Source organism: Poecilia latipinna, unplaced genomic scaffold (assembly GCF_001443285.1).
Source record: "Poecilia latipinna isolate Pla-1442-1.1 unplaced genomic scaffold, P_latipinna-1.0 Scaffold3796, whole genome shotgun sequence".
Taxonomy (NCBI): Eukaryota; Metazoa; Chordata; class Actinopteri; order Cyprinodontiformes; family Poeciliidae; genus Poecilia; species Poecilia latipinna.
This window is the reverse complement of record NW_015116412.1, coordinates 5,393-26,627: the sequence shown is the minus strand read 5'-3', so window position 1 is coordinate 26,627 and position 21,235 is coordinate 5,393. Positions and strand designations below refer to the sequence as shown.

General features: G+C 40.8%; 1 protein-coding gene across 4 annotated transcripts; it reads left to right on the top strand.

Annotated features, from left to right (window-relative positions):
* The first annotated feature begins 5,760 nt into the window (after positions 1 to 5,760).
* Positions 5,761 to 19,591, top strand: LOC106941664 (homeodomain-interacting protein kinase 1-like). Of its 4 annotated transcripts, none has more exons than XM_015024748.1 (18): positions 5,761 to 6,089; positions 8,335 to 9,065; positions 9,150 to 9,341; positions 9,421 to 9,602; positions 9,721 to 9,844; positions 9,948 to 10,067; positions 10,710 to 10,796; positions 10,898 to 11,082; positions 11,193 to 11,343; positions 12,037 to 12,223; positions 13,114 to 13,232; positions 14,760 to 14,894; positions 15,835 to 15,992; positions 16,798 to 16,869; positions 17,168 to 17,335; positions 17,416 to 17,636; positions 17,720 to 17,832; positions 19,059 to 19,591. In XM_015024748.1, the coding sequence occupies exons 2-18, from the start codon at positions 8,337 to 8,339 to the stop codon at positions 19,557 to 19,559; spliced, it is 3,444 nt and encodes a 1,147-aa protein (XP_014880234.1). In that variant the 5' UTR covers positions 5,761 to 6,089; positions 8,335 to 8,336; the 3' UTR covers positions 19,560 to 19,591. The 4 variants fall into 4 exon arrangements, with proteins under 4 accessions (XP_014880234.1, XP_014880233.1, XP_014880236.1 ...); XM_015024747.1 differs by having other exon boundaries at positions 15,832 to 15,992; XM_015024750.1 differs by lacking the exon at positions 14,760 to 14,894.
* The last annotated feature ends 1,644 nt before the right edge of the window (positions 19,592 to 21,235 follow it).

The following is a 21,235-nucleotide window of genomic DNA, read 5'->3' as shown; positions in this document are numbered from 1 at the left end:
GTTATCAGCAAGATCCACAGAGGCAGCACATGCTGACAGTAAACAATAGTAAACCTAGTTCTAGCTCAGATGTAGACCTACAAGTCCTGAAGTTTGTCTGAAAAAAGGTAGACTTATGCATAAAGTGATGATGCAAGTATAAAAGACGATGCTAAAGTTGCCGATGATGATAAAATGTGAATGCTATGGCTGGTAAATAATGAAGAGAAGAGGTGGGTGTAAAAAGTCTGCACACATTAAAATGCCAGGATCCTGTGATACAAAAAGATGTTGATCTCTTACCATCTTTAATGTGAAACATAGGCTTATATATAGGTGTTGGTGTATAAGATTTAATGTGAAACTGCTTATTTGGTTAATTTCATTTGAACTGCATTGTACAGGAAGACATGGGGGGAGCTTTGTGACCTTTTGTCTGGGAAAAGGGACTTTATAAATTCAATTTATTTACTTTTTTTTCTGTGAACCTTACCGCTCAGTTAAAAACAAACTGAAATCTTTTAAATAATAATAATAATAATAACGTGGTTGCATAAGTGTGGACAACCGTAAGCTAAAGCTTTGCTGAAACATGTTCTGATTTTATTACAGCTTGTGTCGGAGTCTGTCACCAGGACACATGTTGACTTCGTAATATTTGTTCACTCTTACTTGAAAATTATCCAAATCTGCCATATTACGAGAACGTCTCCTGCACTCAGCCCTCCTCAGATGATACGTCCGAGCACCGGCTGTTCATCTTCAGCTTTATAGCAGAAACCTGAAGGTTTTAGTGCTGACTTTTCATAATTCTCAGAAATTATTTTTTCACTTCCACCAAAACAAAAACAACAAAAAGTCCAGCCTTTTTTTTTTTTTTTTTTTTTTCCCTGTAAAAGCGTAATGCATTCCCCCACCTGCTTTTGGAAGACTTTGAAGGTTGCTCTACAGATTTTTGGTTGGATCAATCTCGTCGTAAGAAAAGGCATTTGTGTTGCCATCCTAACAGCCCAGGCGTGCGAGAGGTACAGGAGATTGTTGGAGTTCAAAAACAGCAAAAGAGGATCTTACGCTCCTATACAACCACTTTATTTCAGGGGTTTTTGTTTCGCCTAAAAGATTTCAGTTTGTTTGTTTAGGAGGAAAAAGTTTATCTTTGTCACTTTTTTTTTTTTTTTTTTTTTTTTTTTTTTTTTTTTTTTTACTTTACAAAGCCAGAGGTGTGTAGACTTTTTATATCCATTGAACATCTCTTACTGTGTGGTTGTGCTCCAGCAACATACTTGCTTTTATTAAGACCATCGATCTCACCTACAGCAGATCCAGTCCGGCCTCCAGTCGAAGCTTTCCATCTTCAAACAGAATGTCTCTGAACTCATGTTTTTTTTTTCGTTTTTTTTTTCCTTTACGTCCTTTTTCTTTCTTTGTTTCTTTGTTTCTTTGTTTCTTTGTTTGTTTGTTTCTTTCTTTCTTTCTTTCTTTCTTTTTTTCTTTCTTTCTTTCTTTCTTTCTTGCTTTCTTTCTTTCTTTCTTTCTTTCTTTCTTTCTTTCTTTCTTTCTTTCTTTCTTTCTTTCTTTCTTTCTTTCTTTCTTCCTCATTGTCACTGCCATAATTGTATGACATGTAGTTTAATCTCGTGGAAAGTTTTGTTTAGAAAGTGCCTGCTCAACAACCGAAAACTAATATCAGGAAGTATTGTATATTCTCCAAAAAAAAAAATGTTCCCAGTTATCTCTTTATTTTCCTAAATTGTGTGTTAAAATTGAACTTGACAGTGTTCTGCTCTCTGTTAAAAACCCTAATTTGTCTGGTATGAATGGACGCTCGTGGCCTAATTGATCATATGTGTGACTATGTCGGGCTAACAAATATGACGGCATCGCCCCTTACCTTTGTGTGTACTTATCAGAGGAGGAAAAAAAACAACATTGAATTCTGCTTCTGTCTATGAGAGGCACTATCATAAGCCAATTTGCAGCATCAGTATTGAGAGACTTATGTATTTTCTGAATCTCACTCTTATTTTACTCCCAGAAAATAATCATTTTCTGAAACAGAACTCTAAAGTCTTTATCTGGCTAAATTACTTTCATAAACATCCCTCTTTGTGGATTTTTTTTTTCTTTCACTCAGTCTCTGACTCCGATGTGCTCACACACACAGCGTGGAACTCAAACGTACACAGTCTGGCTCGTACGCAGATAAGGCCACACTCTTTCTCTCATGTGCTTATGTCTTTGGGAGGCATGAAATCTCTCCTTTAGATTATACTCAGGGTTGAAGAACAGGGAGATGGTATGTGGATTGCATTAACACAAGTGTCCCACATGTGGAGGCTGTGTACATTTGCGTGTACGTGCGTGTGTGTGTGTGTGTGCGTGTGTGTGTGTGTGTGTGTGTGTGCGTGCGTGGTTTATAATATAACATCTGTCCAGTCACTGTGCTGCACCTTCAAATTTAATGTGAATGTTTGACACACATGCTCTTATAACCCCCCCCCCAAAAAAAAATCACTTAAGGTGTGTCATGGATCAAGCTTCCAACTTAAAAAAAAAAAAAACAAACACGCAAAATACTCAGATTTTGTCTAAATTTAAATGACATTCAAAGCAAGTAATAAGAAACTACACTGATGCAAATGTTCTTGACTTTAATGTACTCATAAGATCCTATAATGGGCAATTTTTTAGATTATTCTGAATTAGAGTATCTTGCAGTGTCTTGCAAAAGTATTAAACCCTTGAACTTTCTCACAATTTGTCGTATTACAATCCCTGAATTTGAGGTTTTTTTTTTTTTTTCTTTTAATCTTTTGGTAATAAAAATATGAAAAGTGTGATATGCATTTGATGCAACTCGCCATATTAATTCTATGCAGAATTTAGTGGTGCAATTAAGGCTGCATTAAGTGGTCTCTACCAGCTCTTCAGACCTAAAGAGACTGAAAATTGAGCCTATTTTCTTTGCTAAAAAGTTCAAGCTCAGTCAGATTTTACATCTGGGGTTTTGACTGATCATTCAGCCCGGAATATGCTCTGATCTAAACTATTCTGCTGCACCTCTGACTGAATATTTAGGATCATCCCAGTGGAAAATTCAGCTCTGACCAAGTCTTTTACAGACTCTTGGTTTTCTCCGCAGGATTTATTCCTCTTTTTAGCTTCATGCATCGTCTCGTGAATCTGGTCACCTTCCCTTCTATAGATGCCAGGTTGGTATTCCCCCAGCTGAGCTCAGCAGCTCCTCCAAAGTAACTAGGAGCTGATTGAATCTTTCTCTGATTAACGCTCTTTATGCTCTGCAGCTCCTCTAAAGTAACTAGGAGCTGATTGAATCTTTCTCTGATTAACGCTCTTTATGCTAAGCCACTCTGTTAGACTGGACAGCCTTGTCTTTGTAAGGTTTGTTTTACAGTTTTCCCCTGCTCTAAGCTTCTCCACGACTTCTCCCTGACCTGTCTTCTCTGTTCCTTGGACTTCAAGATGCTCAGGAATGTTCTCTATAAAACATCCGACTCGTTTGTGTGACCTTAGAGGCAACTGGGTGCACTTTACTTAGAGGTAGCAGAGCAAAGAGAGCTGAATGCAAATGGCTGCCACACTTTTCAGAGGTATATTTTAAAACATCTTGAAAATTGTGTATTCTTTTCTTTCACTTCATAGCCACCCAATAATCCCAATGAAATACATTAAAGTTTGTAGTTGAAACAAGACAAAATCAGGAAAAAAAAATTGCAGTGTTATGAATACTTTTTAAAGGCACTGTAAGTAATACATCTCCATCATCTTAACAATCTTCGTGTTTGGGGTTTATTATTTTCAGTTTATTTTTATTTTTTATCTAACTGACGGCCATGTTGAGGACAGTTCCTCTTGAACAGACGTTAAACTGTCCTCCCTCTCTCACCACCAAAGCTAAAGATGACTTTGTGAAACTCCCTCACATATGTACACACACAGGCATCAGTTCAACAACTTGTACAACAAACAAAGTACCATCCCACACCACAGAAACTCCATCAGCAGGCTCATGTTTCGCAGAGGATGGTGACTGTAAAGAGTATGTAACTAAGATAAAGCAAAGACTGCACAGGTAAGAACCTTTGTCATAGCAGACAGGTGGCAAAACGTGCACAGAGGTGGCCTCTGTTCTCGTACGTCCGCCTGGAAACGAACCGTATAATCTTTCAGGCCTTGTTTCAAGAGGGCGTGGCCAAGCACCACATTGCATGCTAGAATGGTAGACCCTTATAGATAACCTACGGCTAGACCTCTCCTTGCCTTCCTCCTCTTTCGCCCTGTCTTCCCTTTTCTCTCTCATCTCCTGCTGTACCATCATCCTGCCTGCCGTTGTGTTCTCATGCCGATCTCAACCGCTCATTTCTCTCTTTCTTTTCGTAGCCTAGTTTTTGATCCTTCTTTTTGTTTGTTTGTTTTTACAAACATGCATGCACAAGCATCACTAACTTGTTGATGTTTTCAAAAAGAATATTTTGTTGCTGAGGCCATGCAAAGTGTTTTTGAATATTGCCCTTATATGTGGAATATGTCTTCTGAATGCTTTACATAATTTCTGCTGTAAAATGAAATCAGAATAAAAAGAAAATTTGCACTTTAACCTATTTCTTTTTGGGGTGATGTTTTATTTCTTATGTTGTATATTTTTCTTATATTCATTCTTTCCCCTGCCAATTGGCCTAGATAAAGTACTTCATGATGACATGCAGGTACTGGAGAGTGGTGGGTTAGAATGTGGATGAGGTGCAAAACTTGTCCAGTAGTCAAAAGTATGCAAAAGAAATAGATTTTTGCACTTTGAAAATATTTGAAAACACTTATTCCTTATTACATAGACATGAACACAATCATAAAAAGATTGGTCACCATTATGAAATTAAACTCTAGTTCTGATGTTTAAAATGTACATCATTTCTGCACACATTTTGAGTACTTCAGTAAATGATCTGGGATATTTAAATAACCTGTTTATGATGACATTACCTTTTTTCTCAAAGTAGACAATATCAGTCAAGGATTACTGAAATCAGAGTCCAGACTTGAAGTGTGTTAAAGATTAGGTTGACGACAAGGACTTCTTCCAATTTTAAAAGCTTGGGAGTTTCCTCTTGTGGTATTTTAATTACAAATACCGCAAGAAAAGTAGCAGTAAAAGCATTTATAATTAAGATAAAATAGTTAATTTAATTACACATATTACAATTATATCTGTGTTCGTAAGATATTAAAGTGTAAATACTTAACTGCAGCTACTCGATTTCTAGAATAATTGTACTTGTATTGTCTGTATTCTAATAATATGTTACAAAATAAAACTTACTACATTCACCAATGTTTTCCATGTATTCAAATAAAGTGTTTGTCCCTGCAGTTGACATCTTTTAGAGAAAAGTTACATGAACTTTTCAAAGCAGCGTGAAGAGTATTTACTTAGGACTAAACATTACAACACTCAGTTCCAACGTTAGCAGAAAGTTCCAAGGCAATCCGGAAAATTACCAGTACTTACGTCAATTCATTTTTACCGTAAATATGTGGTACCCTCCTCAATATTACTGTTCTCTCACTGATTCCACTTTTTAGGACACTGTAACATATAGAGGAGTCTGGAATTTATTTTGTAACTCTAGGTTTGGTATTATTTTTCAGTTTCTCTCCCAAAAATGTAAAAACATGTGTTTATTTTATTTTATTTTTTATTTTTTTGCTGCATCCGAGCCTTGGAAAATTTACCGTAAGTACGGTAGAAACCGGACATGTCGTAAAGCTTGCAGCTGATATAAGGCCGTGGTTCGTTCCGGAGAAAAGTGGATTTGGCCACTCCACGGAGGGCGGATTTTAAGAGCAGAGCAAGCGATCTTTTAACTATGAATTGTACATATTTTAGAAGTAGAGTATTTAATTTATCTAGAAAATGAGAGCTTTGGGCTTTTTCCTGTGGGAAATCGGCGCTGTAATGCTGACCAGCTCGCCTTCGACTGAAGAAACAATGCAGGCCTAGCTAGCGGAGGCTAATCGGATAACTGGCCGACCAGTGGGATTTAAACCGTGGACGGAGCTGTGATTTAAAGCTGTTGAGGCGACATAAAACGGTAGGTTACAACTGTTTATTCGTGTAAGTTTGGATGTATACATATATGTTAACATTGGTTTCATTTTTGTGTATTAAAACGTTGGAGTTTTGAGGCCATGGGTGTCAAGAGATAATGCGTTAGCATGCTAGCCTTAGTCTGTTGAGTAACAATCTTTGTGATTTTGGTTGAAAAATCTTTCAGGGGTGTGCATATTTATGGATACATTTGGGCTAAAAACTGACAGAAACTCATAGATACACTTTTTAATACATATATATGTATATATTCTAACACTAGTGTTAGGAAAATCTGTTCTTCAACACCCTGTCAGTAATAACCTCTTTGTAAAGGTTTTTTTCTAAACTTACCTGCTTTGAAAGAATATTGTGGTGAATTTTGCTTTAGTTGGGTACAGCACATGAAGCCATCCTTAAAAATACAATTTCTGTATTTCAATCTCATAACGATGCTTTGTTGATTAGTTTGTCGCATGTAATTATACAGGCATGGATTATATTAAGAAACACTTTCGATTTCCAAAGTTTTTTTTTGTTTGTTTTTTTTTTTTAATCAACCTGTCCGCATAGAACTAAAATGTATATATTTTAGATATATTGTTATCTCTTTTGTTATCTGAGAAATTAATGATTTAAATATAATAATGTTCTCTGAACGACAGAGCACATTGGCAGCTTCAGATTAAAATGTTTTGGGCTTGTTTTAGTTGTCCTAATCTCATTAGATCTGGACAGATTTCGTTGTGAATGTTAATGTAAGTCGGTATTGGTGAGTATATTGTCCAGGCCTTGTTCTCTCTTTTTTTTTTTTGTCCTTCCATTTTCCCTGTGAGGACAGGCCTTTGATGTCTGGGAGCCCATGTTGTGTGACGGTGTTCTAGTGCACAGTTCATCTCTACTGTCATCCATGCTCACGTTTCAAAGTTTCTCTGTATAATTATGTTGAGATGAGATAAGCAGTCCTTTTCGTTTCTAGATGCTTCCAGCAGAGACTGACCCTCCCACCCCTTTTTCAGATCCATATCAGCTTAGATGTCTGATTTCATTTTTTCCACTAAAATATAAAACTATACTTTTTTTTTTTTTTTTCCAAGCTTTCCTGTCAGTAATTATTTTGCGAGCAGGGACAGTGTCCCGTTTTGTGTGCTTGTGTTGTTAACCAGGGGATTTCTTATTCTAAGAGGATAATGACTCAGTTGGTCATTTAAATGGTAATTTAATGCTGGCTTGATTTTTGAACATATCATCGATTCTGAAACTATCAAAGTTGGAGTTTTCTTTAGCATTCATACCCAAGAAATATGTAGTTATGTGACCTGGTTGGTCACCTATTGGTAAAAAATTTAATTGTTGGGTTTTTTACAGGTTGGTCAAGTGGTAAAGTCTGCATCAAAATTCCTTAGTGCATCCCAATAAGAATTTCCCTACTACTATGTCATATATATTCAGAAAAGTTAGGACTTTTCATATAAAAATGTGAAAAGTTGTGACCCAAAATTACAAAACTGGAATAATTTAAGCAATATTCTGGACAGCAATAAAAAGTTAAAACTCCACACAGAAATTGGGGAGTGCAGATTTAAAATAAAACTTTAAAAGCAGTCTCCCATTAATCACAAAGATTGACAGTTTCTAAAATGTATTTGATATTTTCCTGCATTTTTAATCAATTATACACATTTTTTAAAGTAAAAGAGTATAATTTTTGGTTAATTTACTTTTAAAGGGGCATTATTCAGCCAGCTGTCACATTTACTTACACTGTATTTGGTGATTTAAAGTTTTCTGTTAAAACTTTTGAGTTATTTATTGATTTATTGCTGGGCTCCAGACATTCCACAAAACAGCATTTTATTTTTTTAGAAATGGTATATATATTTATATCTATGTCAACAAGAGTTGTTTTCTCAAGTAAATCAACTCTTGTTTTGACTTAATGACATTTCAGCTCTGTTCACAAGCTATATCACTAACACGAAGGGGAAAAATTGGCGGCTGAGCGACATTCCGGGTGTGTTTTCTTTACATTTCTCGTATAAATTATCTGCAACTCGCAGAAGCAAATAAGATGTTGTGGAGGAGGTATCGCTGCTAGTTGCATAATCATACATTCAGCGCTATGCGCAAAAAGCTGCAGCCACAGACGTATGGTAATATTCCCAATTATACATTGGGGATGCTGATTATTTTCCTTTTTTTCCCAATTGTTGTAAAACTCTCTTTTTTTTTTTTTTTCCTTCTTGCAGCAATGAGTTCACAGCTGCAAGTCTTCTCTCCCCCTTCAATCTCCTCCAGTGCCTTTTGCCGAGTTAAGAAGCTCAAGGTGGAGAGCAATGTTTGGGACGTTTCCACCACTGAAGCCTACGGTTCCATAGCAGGCCAGTCGGCGTACGCATTCACCCCAGCCATGGCCGTGCCTCCGTTTGCGCCATCGCTCGTCTTCCCTCCCGCTGCCACGGGCTCCAGGGGCCAGGTGGTGGTGCGAGCCGCTGATAGCACAGGTAGCCTTCCTCGCGGGTCCAGTCGACGCGTCCCCGAGCAGGCGACCTCTTCGTCGTACAATCACGAGACGACGTCGGAAGCGAGGAGCCAGAGGCACGGCCAGAAGAGAAAGCTAGAGGAGGTCAGCGAGGGCAGCGGGAGCGGGTGTGGCAGCGTTCAAATCCTGGAGGAGCTCTCGGCTCCCGCGGCGACCTACTCCACCCGCACTGGCAGAGGCGGCGGAGGCGGCACAGGCCAGTCCATACCTCACTCGGCTCCGACCACCAAGAGCAGCAGCTCCAACGGCGAGGGGGATTATCAGCTCGTTCAGCACGAGATCCTCTGCTCCATGTCCTCCAGCTACGAAGTCCTAGAGTTCCTGGGAAGGGGCACGTTTGGGCAAGTGGCCAAGTGTTGGAAAAGGGGCACCAATGAGATCGTGGCAATCAAGATTCTGAAGAACCATCCTTCATACGCTCGTCAGGGACAAATCGAGGTAAAGCGCGTTCGTGATTCAGTAGGTAGAATCTCCAGGAAAACCAGCGTTTGTTTCTAACCAGCCGGTTTCTGTTCTCCACAGGTGGGCATTCTGAATCGGCTGAGTGCAGAGAACGCAGACGAGTACAATTTTGTGCGCTCGTACGAATGCTTCCAACACAAGGGCCACACCTGCTTGGTGTTTGAGATGCTGGAGCAGAACCTGTACGACTTTCTAAAGCACAGCAAGTTCAGCCCACTCCCCTTACGACACATCAGACCCATCCTGCAGCAGGTCGGCTGAACGTAATGACTTCTTTTTTTGTCGTCGTCGTTGTATTTCAAGAAGTTCTAACAGCTGTTTGCATTTTTAGGTGGCCACAGCACTGATGAAACTGAAGAGTTTAGGACTGATCCATGCGGACCTGAAACCTGAAAACATCATGCTGGTCGACCCGATCAGGCAGCCGTACCGGGTGAAGGTCATAGACTTCGGCTCTGCGAGTCACGTGTCGAAAGCTGTGTGCTCAACCTACTTACAGTCTCGCTACTACAGGTATTTTACTAATCTCGACACAAGCTGTCATTTTGGAAACAAAAAATAAATAAATAAAACATTTGGGATCAGATTTGTCACTTCACTCATTAATTGCTGATTGCTGTCTGCCGTCCAGGGCTCCAGAGATCATTTTGGGCCTGCCGTTCTGTGAGGCCATCGACATGTGGTCGTTGGGCTGTGTGATCGCTGAGCTGTTTTTAGGCTGGCCTCTTTACCCCGGAGCTTCCGAGTACGACCAGGTCAGTGTGGACGTTGGTCAGATCTTAAATCTAATCATCCGAAATGAGGAGAATGCAGTAGATCGTACAAAACAAACTGATTCCGTGTCCTCTGCGTCTCCAGATCCGATACATTTCTCAGACTCAAGGCCTCCCAGCTGAATACCTCCTGAGCGCCGGCACCAAGACCAGCCGCTTCTTCAACCGAGGCCCGGACTCCAGCTACCCGCTGTGGCGGCTTAAGGTTGATATGGCATACGAAAGCTTAACACACGTCTACTACGCAAATGTAGTAGATGACGACTAGATGGAAGCATTGCTAAATTATCCCGGTTTTAAGATATTCTTGTAGCATAATAAAGTCATCTACTGCACAGACTAGAGCTTAGCTGAGAAAACTTTAACCATCCAAAACAAATCAAACCTTTTTTTAAAGGTATTTTTAGGGTTTTATTGAAGAAAATGTTTTTATGAAACACAGCTTAGATTTTATTTCTTAGAGAATTTTGTACAAATTGTGCAACACAGTCGTTAGAGGTTAAAAACAAAAGTAGAGACATAACAGACTTGAAGTGGTAAAAGTTTATTTATTACATGACATTGCAACTTTATCAAGCAGAAATCTGTGTTGCTCTTATAAAACTTCCTACATGCACTTCCTATTTTACAGATCATTGATCTGTCTCATAAAACAACAAGTTTATACAATTTAAAGCTGTCAACAAATCCTGCCCCAATTTCTTGACGCACTGTTTCATTGAAATTCTCTCATAATTGCCGTAATGTTTAAGTTCTCTCATAATTTGGTTCATCATTCCAAAATGGTTTTATCGCTACACATATACATGCATTACATTCTTTGTTTTGTTTTTGTTTTTTGCCCTAGACACCAGCAGAGCACGAAATGGAGATGGGAATCAAATCGAAGGAGGCCAGGAAGTACATCTTCAACTGTCTAGATGACATGATGCAGGTACGCTTCGTCTTTAGTTTGTAGACTTTGTTTTAACGTCTAGGAAATCTTCTGAAGTATTTGTCGATTATGAAACCGTTTTCATTACTTTCCGCGTTCAGGTCAACCTATCATCTCATTTGGAGGGGACGGACATGCTGGCTGAGAAAGCCGACAGGAGAGAGTTCATAGATCTCTTGAAACGGATGCTTCGTCTCGATGCTGACAAAAGAATCACTCCCACGAAAACGCTGGGCCACCCTTTCGTCACGATGAGTCACCTAATAAATTATCCGCACAGCTCACAGTAAGTGGAGTTGGGGAGGGGAAGTCGAATCAGTTTTTTGGAGAAAGTGCTTACCTAGGTGTCGCTCCTAAAATATTTGGCACTCCAACTTTTTTTTTTCCCCTCCCCAGTGTCAAGTCATGCTTCCAAAATATGGAGATCTGCAAGCGCCGGAGCACGTACGACAGTAGCAAGTCTCTGTACTCCACCAATGCAGTTCCCAGTGCTGCCGCAGGAAACCTCACTGTTACCTTCAGTAGCCAGCTTAACCAGCATAACCAGGTAGGAGCTGTGCGTGCAAATATGTATGCACACCTGGCTGTAATAGCACACACTAAATGTAGGTGTTCATTGTTTTTTTTCTTTACTCTCTGTCAACATGCATAAACCGGTTTTTAAGCCTTTGACTCTGCTTATGTCATGTATCAGGATAAAGTATTATAACACTTTATCCTGATATCAAAATGTACTTTCTACTCTTCTCAAAAAGTTAGAAATTGTTTTCAGCAGAGTCCAGGTGTAGCTTTTCAAAGACTGTGCCACTTTCTACAGAAGAATAATTGCAGAGATCTTTTGTCTTTCTATGTAAAAACACAAAATCTTACCAAGTATGTTTGGTCTAGTTTCTAGTGCAGATATCTTTGTACTCTCGAGATAAGACAAAACGAACTTACAAGCAGCAGTTCAGCAAGATAGAGGAGATTTTTTTTCTAGTCAGTTTCTTAATACTGATAAGAAAAAGTACTAGAAACTAGAACAAACATACTTGGTAACATTTTGTGTTTTTTGCAGCGTGTCCACTAAGGTGGTGTTCTCTTGAGCTGGACAGTAACATTTCAAGTTATTTCAGGGCAGTTATGTCAGCATTGACGCTGCGGTTTGTCAGACTCTGTGAAGTATCTAAGATGAATGACGGCAAACGTGTTCCTGAACCTTTAAGCCTTCTGGTGTTGATCAGTGTCGTCATCTCAACAGGTGCCTTCTGCAGGGGGTGCGGTGCCTTTGCTGAACTACCAGCCAGCTCTTTACCAACAGGCCACTATCAACATTCCTGGTTTGGCTCAACAAAGCGTCCCACTTCCAGCCCGTCCTGCTGGGCTGTGTACCCAGACAGAACCGTTCCAGCAGACCCTTATTGTGTGTCCACCCTCTACTATTCAAGGTAGACCATAGACTTATAGTCACACAGCAGTGCTCTTATAATTTGTCCTGCATTCCCAAATACTAGACTAAGGCAGTGGTTCCCAAAGGTTTTCATGCTCTACCTTCTGCCCCTTCCGAAACCCACAGAAAATGCTTCAAAATATGTAAAGAATATCAATTTTTACAATGTTTTTCCCCCCACTTTTATTCACTATTCAATAATTATTGCTGTCGTTTAGCATAAATGCTGCCTCATGCATTTTAAATTTAGTTGGCCATGAATTCTATGGTAAAATTTTTATTATCAGGTAATATAACTTTATTCATTCTGATGTCATAAAGTTTTACCTGATGCTAAACAAAAACCGCCACAGTCCCCTCTTGATGCCAAGAAAATATGCAATATACATATTTTTATATTTATCCCACAGTTCCAACACGAGTCTTGTCCAATAAAGTAAAATAAAATCTAAACTTTGTTTCATACACTTGTCCATTTTTCTTTGTGCTGTGCTAGCTTGAGGCGAAAGCAACTTGATCAGAAGGATGACAAAGACAAATATTATAAATGTATATATTTAATATTGAATATACATAGTTCAGTTTTAAGTTATTTTAACTTGTATTTTTTATATATATATATTCAGTTTTTACTTTTACATTTGTTTCCTTCATCTTACCAAGTTTCTGAGGCCACCTTATCGCCCCCTGGTGGCCACCTAGGGAATCACAGCCTCCACTTTGAAATGCATTGTACTATAGAAGCCTTGCATTCTCACAAATATGCTAATGAACTGAATGTAAAAATAGGGTTTAGTTTTATTTGAAAAAAAATTGGTTTTTATAATCTTTTGATTTTTTTTTTTCCTGGTTTTGTGTTTTTGTTTCAATTGTTGTTTTGTTTTTCAGGGCTACAACCATCGAGTAAGAGCTCCAGCTTCCCTGTCAGGGTGGAGAACTCTGTACCTATAGTACCTCAGAACCAGTCTGCTCAGTCACTGCAGATCCAACCAAGTATGCTCACCCAGGTAAGCATTTTTATGGTATTCGAATATGTTCTTTTCACATTATCACTATAACCTTCAGTGGTTTTTGCTAGACTCTATGTGTTACATCAACACGAAAGGGTTGGGAAACAAGATACAGGACTTTCAAATGTTTATAGAAGTCAAATTGTAAAAATAAATAAATAAGAACAACAGTGATTCAGCTGTTAACTTTTACTCTTATTTCCATTAACTGCTGATTTGTGATTTTCAACACTAGGGGAGCTGAAGGACTGGAGTTAAAGACGGCTAAATTTAATGCAGCAAGGTGATTTTAAAGAAGCTAAGTCATCAGAAATAACATTTACAGGTTCAGGGAAAAACAATCAGCCACGAGCATTAAGCTGTTTAAACTCTGACGGGTGAATATAAAATGAGCGTAATGTTTTTCTTGGCTACATTTACCCATGAGCCTCTGGTTCCTGAATAAAGAAGCTCATTCCTTTGGCTAGCTGCAGAGTTACTGGTACCAGGGTGAAGGTTTCTGGTTGGAGACTCAAAGAACTGGTGTTTAGTAAACTCGAGCACCAGTCTGCTACTGGAACCAGTTTAGTAGAGATGGTCACATGTTAGCGACTGTGTATTGTGGGAAATTGTTAGCAATTTGTTTTAAAGTATTTTCTAAAATTGCTGCAGTCGCGTTTCTCTGGAACCTGTTAACTATTTTAAATAAAAATGATGGGTTTTTTTTATTATTTATCACAACAGTGCTGGATCCCGCTCAGACTTTTTGCAAATTTTAAGTTTTCAGAGTCTCTTAAACCTTTTTTCCCCCCCAATTTAGCTGCCTAGTAATTTTGGATACCTTGATCCAGGGTGCTGATCTCCTTAGGCCTCACTCTCCCTCATTATGCTTCGCCTCATACTCTGCGCTTAAGCCCATAAACCTTGAAGTTTACACAACTTAGAGTTGGGAAAATATGTATCAAAATATATTCTGTCCAAAATTCCCGCTTTGGTAATGATTGTTCTCAGTGTGCTAAGCAAACACTGTCTGACCTTGCTAAAAAAAGAAAAAAAAAGAAAAAAAGAAGTCTTGATAAATTGGAGATGGACTTTCAGGGTTTTGATCACAAAGTTGATCAAAAATATGTTTGATCTTGACTTTCTTATATGTGAATAGTAAAAGAAACATAACATGATTTTATCACATTTTGTGCTTAGCTGATAATCCTCTGACTACATGGATTTAAAGGAGGCAAAAAATCTTGTCGGTTTTACAGTTTAGGTTTTTCAAAGGTTGTGTACATGAAGTTGCTTGTCCTTCTGTTGCGCTTCGGCTCTTTGTGGATTTGCTTTCAGAGCCGATTGGAGTGTTTTTTGAGATGTGGGGGGGTGTTGAGTACTCCTACGTCAGTCACGTAGCTGACCAGTGTTCCCTCTGTCCGTCTCTTTGCATCTGTTTGTGCTTCCCCTCAGCCAATCACAGGGCTGCAGGGCCTGACCTTGTATTTTTTTTTTTACTCTTCACCTAACACTTCCCTCCTCTATCCTCCCTTCCTCCTCCAGGGTTCCTGCACACCCCTGATGGTGGCCACCTTGCACCCACCCCCACCAGGCATAGCCCCTCAGTATTCCCTGCCCCTGGGGCTGGGCCCCGGGGTGGGTCGGCCAGCCCTCCTGGAGCACACGGCCACTGTGCTGGTAAAGCACCGACGGCATCCTGTGGAGAATGTCTCACTCACTAACACTAGCAGCTTTCCTTCCCCATTCTGTCGCTCCATTCGTTTGCAAGTTCTCCGTTCCTCCTGTGCCACACGTTGTATGGGGCTCGTCCTTCTCGTAGTTTCCAATCTCGCGTACGGACGTATCACAGTTGGTCCATGCTCAAATTCCGCCTTATTAACCACGAGGCCTTTTTTTTTTTTTTTTTTTTTTTTTACTTTTTTTGAAACTTGGTGTTTGAACATGACGTCAAAATTGATGACATTTCCCCTTTTTTATTCCCTTCATCATCCACCCATTTTCATTCCCCAGTTCTTCCCCCAATAGGTGTGCTCAGGGCATGGAGCGCATGCGCTGCTGAGTTGGTCTGCGCTTTGCTTGTTAGCTTCTCTTTGTCCTGTCCTGCCATCGATTTCCAGCAGCGGAGGTCGCAGCTGCGACCACTAAGAGCTCTCACACACACCTCTTCTGTTTCAGCCCCTGAACATGTGGCATGCTCTTTCCCAACATTTACGATCAGCAGACTGTTTTGTCATCAGGGGACTGAACTAATCTGGATCTTCTTTAACAGGCACCGCGGTTCTGTAAATACTCGACTCTTTATCTGATCCGTTTACAGCGCTTCATTGTTTGTGCTTTGCATGGTTTCATCCTGTGAATTTGTTGCAGGCCAATGCTAGAATTAAAGGAATGGCTTGGGAAAGGTTGCTCGCTTCTCTGGCTTTGTGCTTTTGCCTGTAGACGATCCCAGCAACTGGGTTTTTTTTTTTTTTTTTCTTTTTTTTTTTTTTTTTAGTCTGTGGATTTCTCAGCATGGCTTAATACGTCTTGCCCATGGCAGCAATTAGAAAACCGATTCTCATTTTTAAGTATCTACCTTGGTGCATCTACTCATGGGTCTTTTTGTCTTTCTCAGCAGGCTTGGCCAACTGGTACCCAACAAATCCTCATCCCCTCGTCTTGGCAGCAGGTCCCAGGTGTGGCCATCCATGGCTCCGCCCACCAGGCGAACGTCACAGAATCTCCCCTGGAAGCCATTCACTCGGGCGCCGCTGTGCAGACGGGACAAAGCTGGCGGTGGGTGAACCGGTTTAAACATGCCGCAGGGTTGTGGGACGACAAGGAATTTGGTGTACTTGCCGTTTCTTTTAGTGTCTCGATGTTGATTTGATGCCATTTTGGCTTCTGTAGGTCAGAAATGAGACTCCATGTTTGGAGGGGAAAAAGCTCAGAGTGTGGGAAGAAGACAGGCAGGCCTTTAAAAATGATTCTAGAGAAATTGAGGGTTTTTTTTTTTTTTTTTTTTTCATATTTAACACTGTTAGTCAGTAGTCTTCAACATTGGACCATTATGACATTATTTAATACAATAACAAATAGTTAACAAATAAAAAAGGAAAGAACTCAGAAATATAGAAGCTGAATATTGCATTACTTTTTTTAGTTAATATTTATTCCTCTTTATTGCTTTCAATTATTACTTTCTGACTAAATAATGCTGAAAGCAGTACTTTTGTCATGCAAAATGAACTTAATTGCTATTAAGAAAAAACTTTTTTAAGCTCATTTTCTTTAGTGTCTCAGATGTTGGTGAGTTTTTTTTTTGTTTTTTTTTAACTAGAAATCATCATCCCAAAAATAAACAAAGATGACATTTTGCATCATTTTATTAAGATGCTATGAATAAGTCAGCTCAGTATATTTTATGCCAAGGAACAGACAATTACTTTAGAAAATGTTGACAGGCTGTGATATGTTTATATCTCTCTCTGTCTTTGTCTTTCCAAATTCCTCAGAATTGTATCTTCGCCATCTTCGTTTTTTTCTTTTTTTCTCTTGTTGTTTGCCGTGCTCATTTTTTTAATTTGTTATCCCCCAACAGAAACGGATCTCAAGCCAGGACGCAGCAAGAGAGAAAGAAAGGAAAAGCCCGGTGTGGGGAGAACAGAAACAGGTTTGTAAGGTTTTCAAATGGTTGCGGCTTCCCTTGGGAAATGGCGTTGTGCCAGATGATGGCAAACGTAATCCCTTAATTAACTTTGCACGGAGCCCGTGAGAGGCTCGGTGACACTTGAGTGACAACAGCTTCTGTTTAGGACACAAAAAATGATTAGATGAGTTGAGGTGAAATGTCAGAAAAACCTTCAAATAATCTGAAATAATTTCCGCCACACCTTCATCGTCAGTTCTAAAATGTTGCCAGGTCTGGATGGAGAGAAATAAAAAAAACTAAAAAAATTGTTTCCATCTAGGGTTGTATCCACCACATCTATCCTCAGCAGCGGCGTGACCCCGCCCACTTCCTCTGTGGCCCTGTCCCAGCCCATCGTCATCTCGGACACCCCCAGCCCGGCGGTCAGCATCATCACCATTCACAGCGACACAGACACAGAAGACGAGCGCAAGTTCCACCCGGCCAGGTGAGTCCAACTCTCTGCTCTGCCTCAAACTCCTGACTGCTTGCGGACCGAAATATTCCAACCAATATTTATCCGTCTAGTATTGGACTGAGCCGAACCGAGCGCACCAACGTGATCAGCTGCGTCACGGTGCATGACTCTGACTCGTCCACCACCAGCCCGCTGACCCCGCTGCCTCGCAGCCTGAACGCCGCCGGCCCCCTGTCGTCCCGGCAGCCCAAGTCCCTGGCAGTGGTGGCTCCTTCGGTCAAGAGCCAGACCTTTGAGAGGGCGGCGGCTTCACACGGCCGCGTGGAGACTGGTGAGGGCGCTGCGGATGTCGGTCGAGTTTAATTCCAAGCGTTGATGATAAATGGATAACGATTCTATCCTGTCGACCTTCAGGTGCTTACATGAAGCCAAAAAGATCATCCAACCGGCAGCCCTGCAGCTCCGGGGAAAGCCTGGACCGAGCTGCGCTGGTCCCGAGCCAGTCTCACCCTTTGAACCTCAGCCAGGTGAGGCTTCGTCTTGTTTGTTTGTTTTGTGTCAATTTTTTTCTTTTCTTTTCTTTTTTTAATATTAATTATACATCACAAGACAAAATCCATAGCAAGGGTGCATTAGTGTAAAGGAAAGAAAATGTGGGTGGACTGAATGAAATAACACTGACATTATCATCAGTGGATAAATAAATTAAAATAAGTAGTAATAAAAAAAACATTTTTATTTGAAAAGGCAGCTTCACTTTGCAGTCATATCTTGCGCAACTTGCTCTTCTAGACTTTCCTCTGTTTTCTGCAGTTTTCAGATCAGAGAAGGGGGGGGGGGGGGAAAAAGCACAAAAACGGGCCGTTGGAGCATTGAGGCACTTCCAGTTCAGCAATAAAGCATGAACATGTGTCTCTGGGGTATTTTGTGAACAATTTCTGTATATTTCTATCACTGGATGGGAGAGACGATAATTATTTAAACGCTGTCTTTGTGCCAGACTACAGTAGATTTTGCTTGGGGGGGGGAAACGGTGCAGGAGATGAAATCATCCAGGTTGTGGCTTGGCTCCTATTAATATTCCTGGAGTTTGGAATGAGGCATCGTCGTCTCCGTATCGCACCCTGTTGCCACGTTCAGTGCGTCATATCTTGTACAATACAGCTTTTATTTTAGTTTCATAATACAGTCTTTGTTTTGACCAAAGCATGTTGCGTCTCGATGTAATATTGTAACATCACAGATCTTCTCACAGATTATCATTTATATCAGATTGTGGACTCTGGCTCGACTAAACGTGTAATTTTCCTCCTTTAAAGTTGAGCTTTTCTATAGGTGTGGCGTTCTGCTTTAGTTTGTGTTGACTGTTTTCACTGAGGCAGATCTAAGCCTTCAACCCAATGAGATCCTTGTAATCGTTCTGCAAACTGTGGCGTCAGCTAAAGGATGCAGAATCCACCAGAGTAGTTGAACTTTGTTGCAAGTCCTTTCAGTTTTCTGTAACTGAAGGCAGGAGCAAACTCGATTTACACTTTTACAAATTACTCCCCGGACTTTTTAGGAAGTCTTAGTTTCACTAAAATGCATAAGAATGACCTAAGAGAGGAGAGGATATTGACTGAGCCAAAGCTGCCCCCTGTTGGACGAAGCTATAATGGCAGCTGGGTTTGGAAATGATCTTCTTGGTATTCCATGGATGTTTATAACTTTGTCTTGATCCAACAATAATGAAGAATTTTTTTCCTTGTTTTAGGTTCAGTCGGTGGTTTCTTCGTCTCAGGAGCGTTCGTTGGTCTCCCACGGCGACTCCTCTCTGCACCGCCAGCAGACGTTCCCTCCGGCTGTTCCCGCCTCTCACTACAGCTTCCCAGAAGTGACGGCCCTGGCCCCGGGCCCGGCCGCCGCAGCCGCTGCCGCCGCCGCCGCCGCAGCGGCCAGCCTGTACACCTACCCAGCTTCCACGGCGCTCTCCTCGGCTTCCCAGGCCATGGAGCAGCTGCTCAGCCGGGGCCACGGCAGCCACGGACACTCTCCCTCCGCCTATGCAGCAACGTACGCCTCATCTTCGTCGTCCTCCAGGAGGGACTCGGCCGGTCGCAAGGAGTCGGTCAGCAGCCTGCTGCACGGCCTGCCCGCCGCCTACCAGCACCAGTTTGCGGCCGGTTCACCCTACGTCAGCGTGACGCCCCGAGCTGAGGCGTACAGCGCCTACCAGCTGAGCCCCAGGCGCCTCACACAGTACCCCTACCTATAGGGAACCAATGCAATTATAAAAAAAAAAAAAGGTAGAGATGATCTACTGCCCCACTTGCATACTATCACAAAGGGACACTGAAACTTAAGAATTACTGTCTGTCACTTAATTGTTTGCTGCTTTTAACCACAAGAAAGCATTTCAGCCCTAGCTATCTATATGCTCTTTTGGACTATTTTAGTGTATTTGAAATGACTTTTGGTATTATTTGTAATGTATCTTAATACCCCCCCCCCACCCACCCATGGCTCATATTTTATCCCCCATCCTAGTCGATCCAGTTGTAAGGCATCATGTTAATTTATTTTGTGATGTAAAAACATCACAAAATAAAACTGTGATGTTTATTTTGAGGTTTTGTTGTGAAGAGAGATCCTCCTCCTGTCAGTAGCAGCAGAAATGCTCAAAAACAAGCCCTTAGTTTCTCATGAGCCTTAAGTTTCCACACTAATCCCTTGAAGCCCTGTATTTATTTAGCGAACATAAATACTGTAACTCCCCTCCCCATCCCCACTCCTTCCCATGTTTGTTTACTCATGTCGTTTTACTGTTTTCTTAAATTATGATGTTTATGGAAGGGGAAGCTCCGCCAAGATGTTCAGAGAAGAGTTGCGGCGAAAACTGTGATGGCTGTGTTTTTTTTTTTTTTGTTGTTGTTTTTTTTATTTAAATCGTGGTTGTTGTGTTCCTGTAGTGACGGCGTTTCGGACGGATCGATCATGTTTGTATGCAATAGAGAACTTTAAAACTGAGTGCTGAATGTACTGCTAAAGTTCAGAGCGTGATCTCCTTCCCGAAGCGATCATGTGAAAAGCTCTTTTTTTTTTTTTTTTTTTTTTTTTTTGATTCTTGAAGTGAGGTGGGGGGGGTAAATAAAATAAAAAGCCCCCCCCCTCCCCTCGCTTCATGTGTACTGGAAAGAAAAATGTATGTATTCATGTGAATCCAGACTTTTAGGACCTACTATTACTAAAACAGATTTAAGGCCAGTTATTTTCTCGCCTGAAAGCTGTAACAAACTAAACACCCCCTGTTCTGCACAAAGACGTATTTATGTAACAGTGTGTCGGGAAGACACTCCCAGCTGTCTGAGGCGAATTTTCCTATTGTCTGTTTTCAGGCCAAACGGTGGTGGGAGGGGCTTGGGGGGCAGAGTAGATCTGCCGACACACGCAGGCAGCGAAACCGTCAACCACTGTGTTCAGACATGCAGCTGCGAGACGGCTTCTCCTGCCAGCAGCGTCGTCGTCATCGTCTTTAAGGCGCTGATCTCTGGGTGGTTTGCGGGCTTTTAGGTTAAACCCCCCCCCCCCCCGCTTTTTTTGTTTTCTTGTTTGTTTTGTTTTTGTTTTCCATCATCGGTTCTGTGTTGTAATGTCTGAGTATTTAACTGTATTTCATCCTAACATAGTGTAGTTAAAGAGGATGTTTGGTAGAGCTAATTCAGGGAAAAAGGGGTTCAAATAATCCACTTTCACTGTTTCCAATAAAATAACCGCAATCTTAATTCCTTTGCTTCACGACTTGTTTCTTTATTTGCCACACGTTCCTGAGCGGTGAGGGCGAAATCTGCGTTTGCCATGCGAGTAAAACTGCAGATGAGATTTAATCACATTCTTCTCCCTCATAAACAGAGTTACTTCCAGAGAAGTGATTTGAGGTTTTTGTTTTATGCT

What these genes read in the sequence shown, in the direction of transcription:
- LOC106941664 (XM_015024747.1), top strand. Translation starts at nt 8,337, where the DNA reads ATGAGTTCACAGCTGCAAGTCTTCTCTCCCCCTTCAATCTCCTCCAGT. An exon ending in GAGCTTCCGAGTACGACCAG is followed by an intron (nt 9,845 to 9,947) that starts GTCAGTGTGGAC and finishes CTGCGTCTCCAG; the next exon opens with ATCCGATACATTTCTCAGAC. An exon ending in ACCCGCTGTGGCGGCTTAAG is followed by an intron (nt 10,068 to 10,709) that starts GTTGATATGGCA and finishes TTTTTGCCCTAG; the next exon opens with ACACCAGCAGAGCACGAAAT.